The sequence below is a fragment of the Canis lupus genome, chromosome 26 (assembly GCF_003254725.2).
Source record: "Canis lupus dingo isolate Sandy chromosome 26, ASM325472v2, whole genome shotgun sequence".
Classification (NCBI taxonomy): Eukaryota; Metazoa; Chordata; class Mammalia; order Carnivora; family Canidae; genus Canis; species Canis lupus.
This window is the reverse complement of record NC_064268.1, coordinates 24,097,575-24,110,150: the sequence shown is the minus strand read 5'-3', so window position 1 is coordinate 24,110,150 and position 12,576 is coordinate 24,097,575. Positions and strand designations below refer to the sequence as shown.

Below are 12,576 nucleotides of genomic sequence, written 5' to 3'. Positions count from 1 at the left end.
TGCTGAGTGAAGTAAGCCAGTCGGAGAAGGACAAACATTATATGTTCTCATCCATGTGGGGAATATAAATAATAGTGAAAGGGAATATAAGGGAAGGGAGAAGAAATGTGTGGGAAATATCAGAAAGGGAGACAGAACGTAAAGACTGCTAACTCTGGGAAACGAACTAGGGGTGGTAGAAGGGGAGGAGGGCAGGGGGTGGGAGTGATTGGGTGACGGGCACTGGGGGCTATTCTGTATGTTGGTAAATTGAACACCAATAAAAAATAAATTAAAAAAAACAATGGAATACCACTCGGCAATGAAAAAGAACAAACTTGTGATACATGCCACAATGTGAATGGATTACAAAATAGTTATGCTGAGTAAGGGAGCCAAATAGAGTAAATAGTGTATGATTCCATTTTTATACAATTCTAGAAAATTCAAACAGAGAGCATATTAGTGGTTACCTGGGGAAGAGGGAGGGGCTGAACGGGAGTCACAAAAGACGGGGGAGACACTGGGGAGACAAATACGTCCATCATCTTGACTGTGGTGCTGGTTTCGCGGATGCATACATATGTCAAAACTTATCAAATTAGGCACTTTGTTTCAAAGATTTTATTTATTCATGAGAGACACCGAGAGAGAGGCAGAGACATAGGCAGAGGGAAAAGCAGGCTCCTTACAGGGAGCCCAATACAGGACTTGATCCTTGAGCCTGGGATCATACCCTGAGCCAAAGGCAGATGCTCAATCGTTGAGTCACCCAGGCGTCTCTCAAATTAGGCACTTTAAATGTAGGCAGTTTACTGCAATGAAGGACCATTAATGTTTTAAGTTATGTCCTGGAATTTGTTTTTATGCGAGATATGAGTATCGATTATATCTCAGGCCAGGATTTTTTTTAAAGACGCATACGGAAGACCAAAGAAGAGTGGTTGTCCATCAAAAGGCCCTGTGCTCCAGCTGGGAGAGCTGCTACAAGCCACCAAGGCCATGAGGCCTGGCACCTTCCTGTGGTTGGATCTCCTGGTTCACTGGGGCTGCTAGCCCCACCTTCCTCTGCTAGGCAGGTCCTCCTCTCCCGTCAGCCTACACAAAGCCAGTGCATAGTCCACCGTCCACCCAGGGCCACTGTTCACGTTCCACGGATATCCTCCCTGCCCCTCACCAACTGGCTCGGACCTTTGCAGAAGAAAGAGGTGTCCTGATAGAATTCTATTTGTGACTGTAGATCACCTTCTTGGGCTGCTTTTAGGCTGGACACCAGCACTATAGCTGATAAAAACTTAACAGTTATGCTTTATTTCCCTCTCCCTGAGTTCTGATGTGATAAAACTGCTATTTCAAAAAAGCAGGAAAGCACCTGGACTTTTAGGAAGCAGCATTAACTCTCCTAAGCCTGCAGAGCTCCATGGCCATCTATTGAGCAAATGTCCCTACTCCTGGGTGTCCCCTACTAAATAACAAAGAAAATCATCCTTATGTGTTCCTGCCTTTCACTATGTTCTCATCTAGGGGATGCAAGAAGACCTAGCTTTGAAGCTGCAAAAGTCTCTGTTTGGATTTCCGTGCCACCTTGCATTCAGTGGACATTTTCCTGAGCATCTCCTGTGTGGTGGACCCTGCCCTCAGCAGTCTTTTTGAAGTAGACTGTCTAGCTAAACAGCTAGATGGCAATCAAAATGTCATTACCTCCTAACAGTGATTTCCAAAAAGGCACCGAGGTCCTCTTCTATAAACAGGAAAATGTTCCCTCCCTCTCAATGGTACTGCTTGAGTCACTGAGATAGTGCCCCATCATGTCTTGCACAGGACCCAGCACCACCTATGGTCAGTCTCAGTACCTGGGTACAGGGAACAGACATCCCTTAATGTCTCCTTCCCTCCAAACAGCCCAAGCTCAGAATGCTCCAACCCACTTCAGGGGCTTTTTACACAGAGAAACACAAAGAGTTAGTGTGTCTGTGGGGAGTGCAGGTTCCAAAGGAGAGGTGGATGTCCTGGCCAAGAGACCCCTAGGCTCCTCACTGGCTTTTCCACAATCACAACTCAAGTTGAGGCCTGAGCCAAGGGACAGATGTGTAGCAGCAACCATGAAGTTAAAATGCAGGAATGGCTGCCTTTTGAGGATGATTTTTATATTAAAATAAAATTAGTACATGGAATTTACTCTTCGGGTTGCTTAAAAGGAGTGCACCAAAGCCTAAGGAATGGGAAGTTGACTTGACAGAAGTTGCACCCACAAATGCCAAAGGGATTTGATGAAAATAGTGTAACAGTATCTTAGTGGCCAGGGTGTCTGTACAATGGATAGTGGAAAGTCAGAGTCACAGCCCACTGGTATTTCACAAGCGTTGGCTTGTTACACAGAGTAAGGGCTAAGTAAAGCTCACTGATGAGATTTTCAGCTGTTTTTCCACTCCCTGCTGCCTTAATTTGTCCCCAGGACCTGCTACAGGATAATCACTTTGTTGTTTCAAGAAGAAATGGATCACTGTAGCATATTTACTGCAAACGCATTGGTACTGCCATCTAGAAAACAATACGAGATGACTCAATTTTCAGATAACATCAAATAACTGTGCCATTCTGCTTACCCAGGGCTGTGAGCCCATCAAGGACTGAATGCTCAGCTTGAATAATCCAATTCAGGCACCTTCATTTGGTTTTAAATAGACTACAAATAGATTACAGTTTTTGCTTCATATTGAATGAGAATCTGACTGGCACACCAAAGTACACATCTGAATGGGAAAATGATGAGCAAAGAAATACTGAAGGATAAGAGGAAAGCCTGAGGAGTGGGAATGAGCTGTATTTCTGTGTAAATGAGGAGCTGAGAGCTAATGGGAGGGAGAGAAGACAAGCTAAGGTCAGGGCCACCCAGGTGGGCCAGGGTGGGTAGTGAGACCAGGGAAAAGAATACCCAACCACTAAAGGGGCCCAAGATCCTTCTGCCTTGAGTCTGGTCCCTGCCACTTAAGCACAAAACTGAACCCCTCCTTTGTTCCCTTGGCTCCATTTCAACTTCATTCTGGAAAGGAACTGGGGATACTTAAAAAGAAAAAAAAAAGTACTTCCCTTCTGGACCTCTCCCAGGGAAGGGCAGGATATGTGATACTTGTCAACTGGAGTCACTTCTATCTAGCTACTGCAGCAACAAGTGTACCTATGAAGTGTGGGGAGGCCAAGGCAGTTAAGGCAGCAGGGCATCAATTCCCTGAGTAAGCCGAAGTCCAGCCATTCAGGAGCAGGCCAGGGAGCAGTGCTGCCCGGGACCACCTTTTAGAAGTTTTGCCAAATGTTTATGGAATGCCACTCTGTGCTGGGCAGTGGGCAGAGAACGAGGAGAAGGTGGTGCTGGTCCTCATAGTACTCAAGCCAGATGTCCAAGCTGTTAGGATTATGCACCCCATCCAAAAATTATTTTTTATTATTTGGCCCCAATATATTAATAATAATTATTTCTAGATTATACACATGTTGTATACTTGACTTAACCCTTTATGATCTGGTACCCTCCCTCCTGCAGGGCATTCCCCTCCTTAAAAACAACTGCGTTGGAAGACAGTAGAATCAAGAGCCACAATACCACCTGCATGTCCCCTTCCACAGCCCCTCCCCCAAGACACAACTTTTCCTAGGAAAGCATCACAAAAGAGAGGATAGCTGCATGCATGGACACTATATTTATAACAGGCCATAACTGGAAGCTGTTCAAGTGTCCAGTCAAAGGACAGCAGGGTACGAAAACTAGGACTAGAAGCAAGCGTAAATATAACAACCAGGGACACCTGTGTGGCTTAGAGGTTGAGTGCCTGCCTTCAGCCCAGGGCGTGATCCTAGAGTCCCAGGATCTTGTCCCAGGATCGAGTCCCACATCGGGCTCCCTGCATGGAGCCTGCTTCTCTCTGCCTGGGTCTCTGCCTCTCTCTGTGTGTCTCTCATGAATAAATAAAATCTTTTTTAAAAAAATGACAACCAAGGCTGCAGTGCTGCTGAATATTGATACTGTGATGCCAAGTGAGATAAGATGTGTGGTGGTCACTACAACTTCAGCTGTGTGTGGGGGTGGGAGGGGTGAGATGTGACTGGGGCCCCAAAGGCATGGCCATGGCCAGAATCATGATTATGTTTTTATTTCTTCTTTTTGATGTCCTTTAATATCACAGTAATGTCTTTAATAGCACAGGAAATCAAGTTTAACTGAATGGCAGAGGATAATTATTCTCACCAGTTCTCTTTTTCCCTCTCTTCCAAAAGAGTATCAATTTCCCACCACCCAGCCTCCAGACTGATAAGCACATCTGGGAACCAGTCCCTGGCTCCACTAATGGGCCCTCTGCCTTCCTGCCCTCCAATATTATTGCCAACACTCTCCCCAATAGCTCCGAGTCCTTCCCTGGCTGACGATTCCAGGGGCTGTCACTGTGGATGCCGCAACATGGCATTTTTCTCCTACATTTGGTTATCAACTGAGGGCCTTGAGCTACCATGGCATCTGGGAGACCCTTCATCCAGTGCGACAGAGCATTTCTATACAAATGGGAAAGTAGTGGTACTTTTACTTAAGTTATGGCAAAGGACTAACGTGAATATTTCCAGGGAACACCTTCTCTTAACCAAGCCATCCATTTTCTGCTAAGGAGAGTATAAAGTGGAAGCTTTATGGGGGGATAACTTGGCAATGATATCTAAATGGGAAACATGTATTTGATCCAGTAATCTCTTTTCTAAGAATTTACCCTTCAGAAATCACACTACTGTCATTAAAAAAAAAGCACATTTCTGTGCTTTCTTTGATAATGGGAAACATTGCAAACAGCCTAAATGGCTACAAATTATCAATTTAATTCTGCTATATCCATTCAGTGGAATATTATGAACGATTAAAAATGACATTATAATTAGACATTTAAACAAGTAATATTAAAGAATTGTTATTCCAGGTGTGTTAGTGGTCTTGGATTTGTGTTTTTACAAGAGTCTTTGTTTTTTAGAGATACTCAGCAAAATGTTTGCAAATGGGACTTTTAAAAAAAAATAGAGGGGAAAGCAGATTAGTGGTTGTCAGGGGTGGAAGGAAGGGTACATAAGAAGTGACTGCTTAATGGGTATGGGGTTTCCTTCAGGAGTGATGAAAATGTTCTGGAACTAGATGGAGGTGACAGTTGCATGACACTGTCAATGTGCTAAATGCCATTAATGGTGAATTTTATGTTACATGTACTTTACACACACACACACACACACACAAAAATAGGGGATACAGAAGATGGGGGGAGATGAAATAAGACTGGCCATGAGAATTGTTCAAGAGTGTGTGTGTGTGTGTGTGTGTGTGTGTGTGTACACATGCATGTAACTTGCTACCAAGTTTCCATAATAAGCCATGCCACAGATATATATTTGTCAGCATGGGATGTCTATAATATGCTGAGTTTGATGAGTCAGTTGCAAAACTGAACCTTGGAAATTTCCCCTGATGATGTGAAAGTATATACCTAGGGGCACCTGGGTGGCTCAGTGGTTGAGCCTTTGGCTCAGGTCGTGATCCCAGGGTTGTGGGATCGAGTCCAGCATCAGGCTCCCTGCTTCTCCCTCTGCCTATGTCCTTGCTCTCTCTCTGTGTCTCTCATGAATAAATAAATAAATAAAATTTTAAAAAGAAAGTATATACCTAGATCTAAATGCACATCTATGCATAAATAAAATGTCTGTAATGCTGTTGAGTACAGATTTCAAAGTGGCCATTTCTGGGTTAGTAGATTTGAGGAGATTTGTATCCCTTTTATCCATTTTTCAATATGGTTTACTCTTCTCTTTTCCACTGAGTATACTTTTATAAAACAATAAAGCTTTCTTCTTAAAAGGCAGACATGTTTAGAAATACCCTTTTCACCTGTAGCATTCTGACTGGTCCTGCATAATAGCACATTCCTAACAAAAGCCGCCTGGCACCTGGCACTTACTCCAATGACAATGACTGTCTATAAAGACCACCACCCCATGGAGGGACTGAAGAGGGCCCAACTTTTGTTGGACACCTCTGCCAGTGACAACCCCAACAGTGCCCCCTAGCAACTCTTTCTCCTATACACCCAGCCTCATAGCTACCCTGCAGAGTCAGCTGGGCCAGCACTGAGGCTGTCCCCATTTCAGTGAGGATGATGCTAAAGCCAGTGCCCACATACCACAGCTGAGTAACCAGGACAGGACCCACCCCCACATGGACTCTTTTTTCTCTCAGGAACCACCCCTCTTTGGTGGTTAGGACCCTGCTGCTAGGGGCTGAGGCCAGTCCTACACACAGGGGGTAAAGACCACCACACATTGATCTTGCATGCAGAAGCAAAAACCCTAAGTCCTGTATTATCACTCACAGCCAAGTGTTTCCCGTTCCTACGGCATTTCATGTGAACAGCAGCAGCTGGAGAGCTAAATATGGTGACTACTGCTGAACTGCCCATTGCTGAGGCCACCAATGCTCCCCTGTGGTCTCTCCAGATTAGCTGCCTAGAGTCCTTCCAGATCTCCCACACTCTTGGTAATGCCCTTCAGACGGACATGCTTTTCAAACTTGGCTCTGTGAGGATCCTTGTGCAATGTATCTGAATGGCCTAAAGGCTCAGTACCCAGAATGTATGAATGGAAGGAACCCCTGTGCCTGGCCAAAGCACAGGCATCTTCTACATTCATGCATCCTCCCTCCTTCCATCCCTTCCTTTATCCACCCAACCAATAGTTGCTGCATGTCTACTCTGAGATGAATAAGGCCTAGGCCAGGATTATCGGGGAAATCAGACATTAAACAGTAAGTATACAGGGACGTCTGGGTGGCTCAGTGGGCTGAGCGTCCCTTTGGCTCAGGGTGTGATCCCTGGGACCCGAGAACGAGTCCTGATCAGGCTCCTTGTGGGGAACCTGCTTCTCCCTCTGTCAATGTCTCTGCCTCTCTCTCTGTCTCTCATGAATAAATAAACAAAATCTTAAAAAAACACAAAAAACCAGTAAGTACACAAGTAAATAACAATCACGATTGTACTGAGTGCTATGAAACAGAGGCACCAGGGCCTGGGAGCCCACCCACTGAGTGTGGGAAGCAGCCGGGCTGAGCTGGACTGGAAGGTGTCCTGCAGAAGAACACTCCTGACATAACAGCCATCCTGTTATGTCACACATCCTGTGAGTGTGTGTGTGTGTGTGTGTGTGTGTGCGCGACACTGCACAGCCTGTGCGGCTCACACCAGCTGTCTAACTGCCTAGGGGCTCTCGTCAGTTCTCTTCTACAGACAGGAACCTGAGTTCCAGAAAAGCAAAGGCAACAGAAGACAGTGCTCAGCTGAGACGGAGAGCCAGACCTGGCAGCAGCCTCAAAGCCGGGCCTAACCAGTCACAGGCTTGCCTAGAGCTGGCACAGCTGCCGCCAGGATGGCTGGGGCCCCAGGGCTTCTGCAGCCAGGTCCTGAAGGTGACTCTTCTGGCTGAGCTCGCAAAACAGCTATGAATAGGATCTCTCTGCAAACACAGAGCTGCCTCATCAATGACAAGACGTCCCATGAACCAGTCTGGCCTCCCCACTTCTAGCGTCTAACAGAGATGAAGAAAGATGGGCAGCTGCAACTCTTCCAAGGCAGGCATGACACCATGACTGGAGAGCCTAATTAAAATGAAAATCCCATTCCTCAAGAGAGGCCACCCCCTGTCTGAGCAGTCAAGTGTTTCCGTTGTCTTCTATAGAAAAATGTGAGGTGGTGCTGGCAGGAGAGGAAAATCCACCACCCAGTCATCTAAAAGCAGAACTCGCCCACCAGAATCCCAGAGTGCAGTCTCCGTCCTGGCCCCACATGAACCCACTAGGATGATTTCTTCTCTCTCTATAGGGGGCTGCGCCCAAGGCTGCAGGAGCTGAGCAGCCAGAGGTGGCCTGCATTCAGCCTGGGGCTCTGGCCTCAGGGCTGCCTGTTGGCCCAGCTTCGTTCTTCCCTACTCCCACCTGGACAAAGGCAGCCTACAAGCATGCAGCCCTGTACACACAAAACATCTGAGTGCTGTACCGAATGTTCTTTCTGCATCCAGGCATTAAAGGCCTGTGCATGGGTACAGCCTTTGTCCTTTCCATGGGAGGAGAAAGGACCCTTGATGTGGGAGCCCTTGCAGAGTAATGCCAGCTAAGTTTGCAAGGGCAAACCCAGGCCAAGTACTGTGAAGCCTTCCAAGGAGGTGCCCCTACAAGCTTCCTTTGGGAGATCATGAAAATGGCCAGGCCCTGCCCCTTGTCCATGCTCTTGCCACCCTCAGGTTCAGCCTTGGTTTCAAAGCTAGTGCTGACCTCATGTAACAGCTCTACACCAATTGTTATTAAACTTTTTGTAGTGGAATCCATTTTTCAAACAGATATCTTCACCAGAGACCACCAGACACAGAACAAGGGAAGCTACTGAGTCTGACAGAGTGGAAGGGGGTCAGCCCAGAGCCCACCACACCAGCCCAAGGTGCAGGAATTACTCTGAGGCCCTGGGATGCCAGAGCCATTGTGCCCAGTTGTGCCACATGAGTACCAAGCTGCTGAGAGCCAGCCTCCATTGGGCCCAGCTCTTCCTGTGCTCACAAGGCCCTCCCTGACTACACAGTCCACTTGTGAAGGGCCTCCAGAAGCTCCATGACTCCCGCCCCTGCTTCCAGGGGATTTTGTCTTCTCCCCCAATGATTCCCTTCCACAATTCATGTTGTCACACCCACCTGCTCGCCTGGCCTCCCTCCAGAGCTGGGTGTGAGCTCACCATGGTTCTCTGGTCTGGGATGGATATGGGCAAGGGGCAGCCACAGAACATGTAGAACCCATACATCTGCTGTCTAACCTCCTGTCCTTTTTTTCTGCTCCTGGAGGGGACAGTAAGGAACCACTGGATGGAGGCTGGACATGGTCAGGGTAGAGTCTGCAGAAAAGGGGGCAGGATCCAAGAGGAGGCAGGATTTCTCCCTTACTAAACACATTCAGGTGCCCTCAGGTATGACCCTGCCTCCTCTGGCCACACCTGATGGGACCGGGACTGGGTACCTTCTACGAGCAGCTCTGGGACCTCTCGCCCAAGAATCTGAAACTGTGGCACAGAGACAGCAGCACAAAGGCCAGCACAGCCAGGGCAGGTCAGCCCCATCAGCAGAACAAGGTCATAGAAGAACACAGAAGCCCATCTGCAGAGGAAAAGAAAGCAGAGAGGAAACCAGGAGAGAACCAGAAATGGAAAAATCGGGAGCAGCTGCAGACACATTCTGTCCCTCCAGGACACACCCTGAGCATAACTCCCTACTTTTACAGTTTGAGTGGGTTTTCATTCCCTGTCACTAACTGACCCTGAATAGAAAACCATGACAAAATAATAATTGTAAAGAAAGAATTAGTAAACAAGTCCTATCTATAATAGTGTTTCCAGTGCAGTTAGAAGGCATCCCCACGTGCATAAGACCACTACATGCAGATCTATTGTCAACCAGGGATGTGGACTGAAGAGTCAGGGACAGTGGGTGGTGGTAATGACTGGCACCTGTCAGCTGTGCCTCATGGCTCCTTCTCTAGGTTGTTTTGTATTTTCTTATTGCGTTTGTTCTTGTTATTTATCCTTATAACCATCTTGTGATATAGCCATAATTCTTCCCTTTGATGGACTGAGAAACTGAGGTTTTGAAGTGCTCATGCAAAGTCACAAAGGGACTCAGAGCAAATCTAGGATTCCAAATTTTGCACCCTTTTTACTAAGCCACACTCCACCATGCAACAGACTCAGAAATTGCCTGGGAGTCCAGCAGAGCCCAGGCTTACAGGTCTATATCCTAGAATACTTAGCCTTGACCTTTCAAAGCTTATCTCCAAATCAAAGCTCAAACTGGCAAAATGAAGTGCGGGAGGATCCCTGGAAGATGTCCCAGCCTAGTGTGCCTTTAGGACTCGGTCACACATTCTGACCTGGTCCCCAGGGCCCTCTGCCTTGGAGCTAGTGACACAATGAGCCAACAGCCTCACCTATGTCAGAGCTTGGCACTCATGCCCACTGATACACAAGCAGGTTAATATCTAAACAGTAACAAAGTAAGGGCACCTGGTGGCTCAGCAGTTGAGCAACTGTCTTTAGCTCAGGTTGTGATCCCAGGGTCCAAGGATCAAGTTCCTCATCAGGCTCCCTGCGAGGAGCCTGCTTCTTCCTCTGCCTATGTCTCTGCCTCTCTATCTCTGTGTCTCTCAAGAATAAATAAATAAAATCTTTTTAAAAAAATGGTAACAAAGCATAAGCCTTATGATTCTAATAATTAAAAAGTAAAGTGCTATTATGTCCTTTAGTTATGAAGAAAGCAATTAATAATCAAGGTAATTGCCCTGGCAGGAAAATGATGCTCAAACCATCTTAATGGTAAGATTGTATCAAATGTAGATGGTGACCATTTAGTCCACTTTTTTAGTCAATGACTCTGACCTTCTAATCCTCTTATAATGACCACCTCCCAACACTAACATCTTAGAATGCCTATTTTCTACTGAGATAAGGGACCATCTTTTGGCTGGCTCCAAGGCTTGGTGGGCAGGCAGAGGGTCCAAAGGGAAGAGCTGAAGTCAGAACAGACGCAGCCTGTCATCCTCACTGTGAAAATCCAATTCAATTTCTCTGAGAACTGAACATCAATCTCTTCAAATTCTGCACATACATTCAAACTTGCTGGTGACCCATTTACCCTGGGCCTCTTTCGGCTAGCACTGATTTATATGAGTCCCTCCGGGGTAAGCTGCTGCCATCTGTATGGGTCACAGGGTAACATCTAAATCCAAATTGTCAAAACCCCCTACAGAATAAATACCATTGCTGTGCTAAGTCCCCTTCTGGTGGCTCTTGCCTTTGCTACTTGAGAACTGACTCCAGCTCAAGCCCTGCTCTTTGCCCTGCAGGGCCTCCTGACAAGGCCAAACCAATGGGAGTCTCCACCTTTCCGCGTCCTCCTGAGCCTCGCCACACCTTGCTTCTTTGTGACAGGCCAGAATTTTCTACCAGTTGAAGGATGTTAACTTTCTCTTTGGTTTCTTCAAACTCTGAATAAAGCCCTGCCTTCTCAGCTGGAAGCACAGGTGTGCCCCCCTTCTTTAGCCACTGCATTCCTAGTTCTAGTTCTTAGACACCAGAGAGAGCACTGGTTCCCTTAAGTAAACCTCATTCCAAAGCACTCTACATTTTTTAGGTGTGATAACAGTATTTTGGTTATGTTAAATTTTTAAGAATGAATCTTTACTCCTCCTCTTCTTCTTTTTTTTAATCCTTACTCTTTTAAAGATACATCCTGAAATACAGACAAATGGAATTACATAAGGTCTGCAACTGGCTTCAAAAAGATGGGGAAAGAGGATAGAGGCATAGAGACAAGGTTGAGGTGATAACTGAGTGACAGCTATGTGTGGGTTCCTGAGACTCTCCTGCCCACTTCTCTTCTTGTCTTAAATTTTCTGTAACAACGAAAAGGCTTTAGAAAACCCCATCCCGGGGGTTTTGGAGCATCCCTGAGTCCAACTGTCCCACCTGACCTTTTCCTTGCATCCTTTTCCACTGGCACATGTTTACTAGCATCTACTACTCTCAAGGTTGAAGCTGCAGAGTTAAGTGGCCCCACTTGAAATGAGCCCTCAGGATGCTGTCCTGTCCTGCACAGTCCTGTCCTTTATCTTAGCGAAGTTCCCAAAGCTCCATTTCTCAAATTGGGCAGTGGTTTTTCTCTACTCCCCAAAACCAGAGTGGGCAGTCAGGGCCTCCCCTTCCTTGGCCACGTGGAAGGGAGTGAGCCCAGCTTCTTGTCCTAGCATCGTTGAGAGGATACCAACTCCCTCTGTTCTTCCCTCACTCCTACTGAATGAGACAGCCCTGGGATGGGTCAGGGCAGAGAAGAGTTTCAGGGAAAAGAAAGGCCGACCCATCCACATTTTGGAGGATCTGGGTGAGGTCAATCCTTCCACACCATAACTTGAGACAAAGAACCAAGGGCCAGGACACTACCTGCCTCCCATTTGGACCAGCAGCATAGAGAGCAGCACTGAGACCACTAGGGGATCCAGGCCCTAACACCTGGATGTGGGACACTGCCTTATCCAAAGAACTCCAAACCAGAAACTGATTTCTCTTCCAAATAGGCACAAATGTGTTGATTTGTTCAGAAGTCTGTGAGGCATTCTCAAGGAAGCCTGAATTCACAGCACAAGTGGGGAAGGAATGCCCACCTTGAGCTGCTGACCTATTAAGGACAATGGCTACCATCCCAGGGATTGGTAAATGTTCATCCTGGGGCCACCACAGAAACAAAGCTAATCCCTTCAGTCAGCAATACGCTTTACCACTATTGATTTCAATAACCAATAATTCACATTCCTGCTTCCATTCTCTCAGTTCAGGGAAGGACCATGAAGAGACTATGATGAGTAAAGGGTACAGAACTTCCAAGGTAGACACAATCCCCCCTGTCAGGTAGAGAAAAGGCTGCATCTATGCCTGGAAGACAGGTGACAAAAAATCGGATATGAATGTACCTGGTGTTCACCCTACACCGTCTCTTTTG

The 12,576-nt window shown here is 46.7% G+C and overlaps 1 protein-coding gene across 5 annotated transcripts in view; it reads right to left on the bottom strand.

The window, feature by feature from the left end:
- OSBP2 (oxysterol binding protein 2) overlaps window positions 1-12,576 on the bottom strand; it is a 196,067-nt gene that overhangs the window by 106,977 nt on the left and 76,514 nt on the right. The window contains exon 2 of one of the 5 annotated variants that reach the window (XM_025474562.3): window positions 9,050-9,186. The exons of the other annotated variants lie outside the window; for them this stretch is intronic. Coding sequence (XP_025330347.1) covers window positions 9,050-9,149 — 100 coding nt within the window. The 5' untranslated portion in view covers window positions 9,150-9,186. The remainder of the gene's footprint in view (window positions 1-9,049; window positions 9,187-12,576) is intronic. 5 annotated transcript variants of the gene reach the window in all.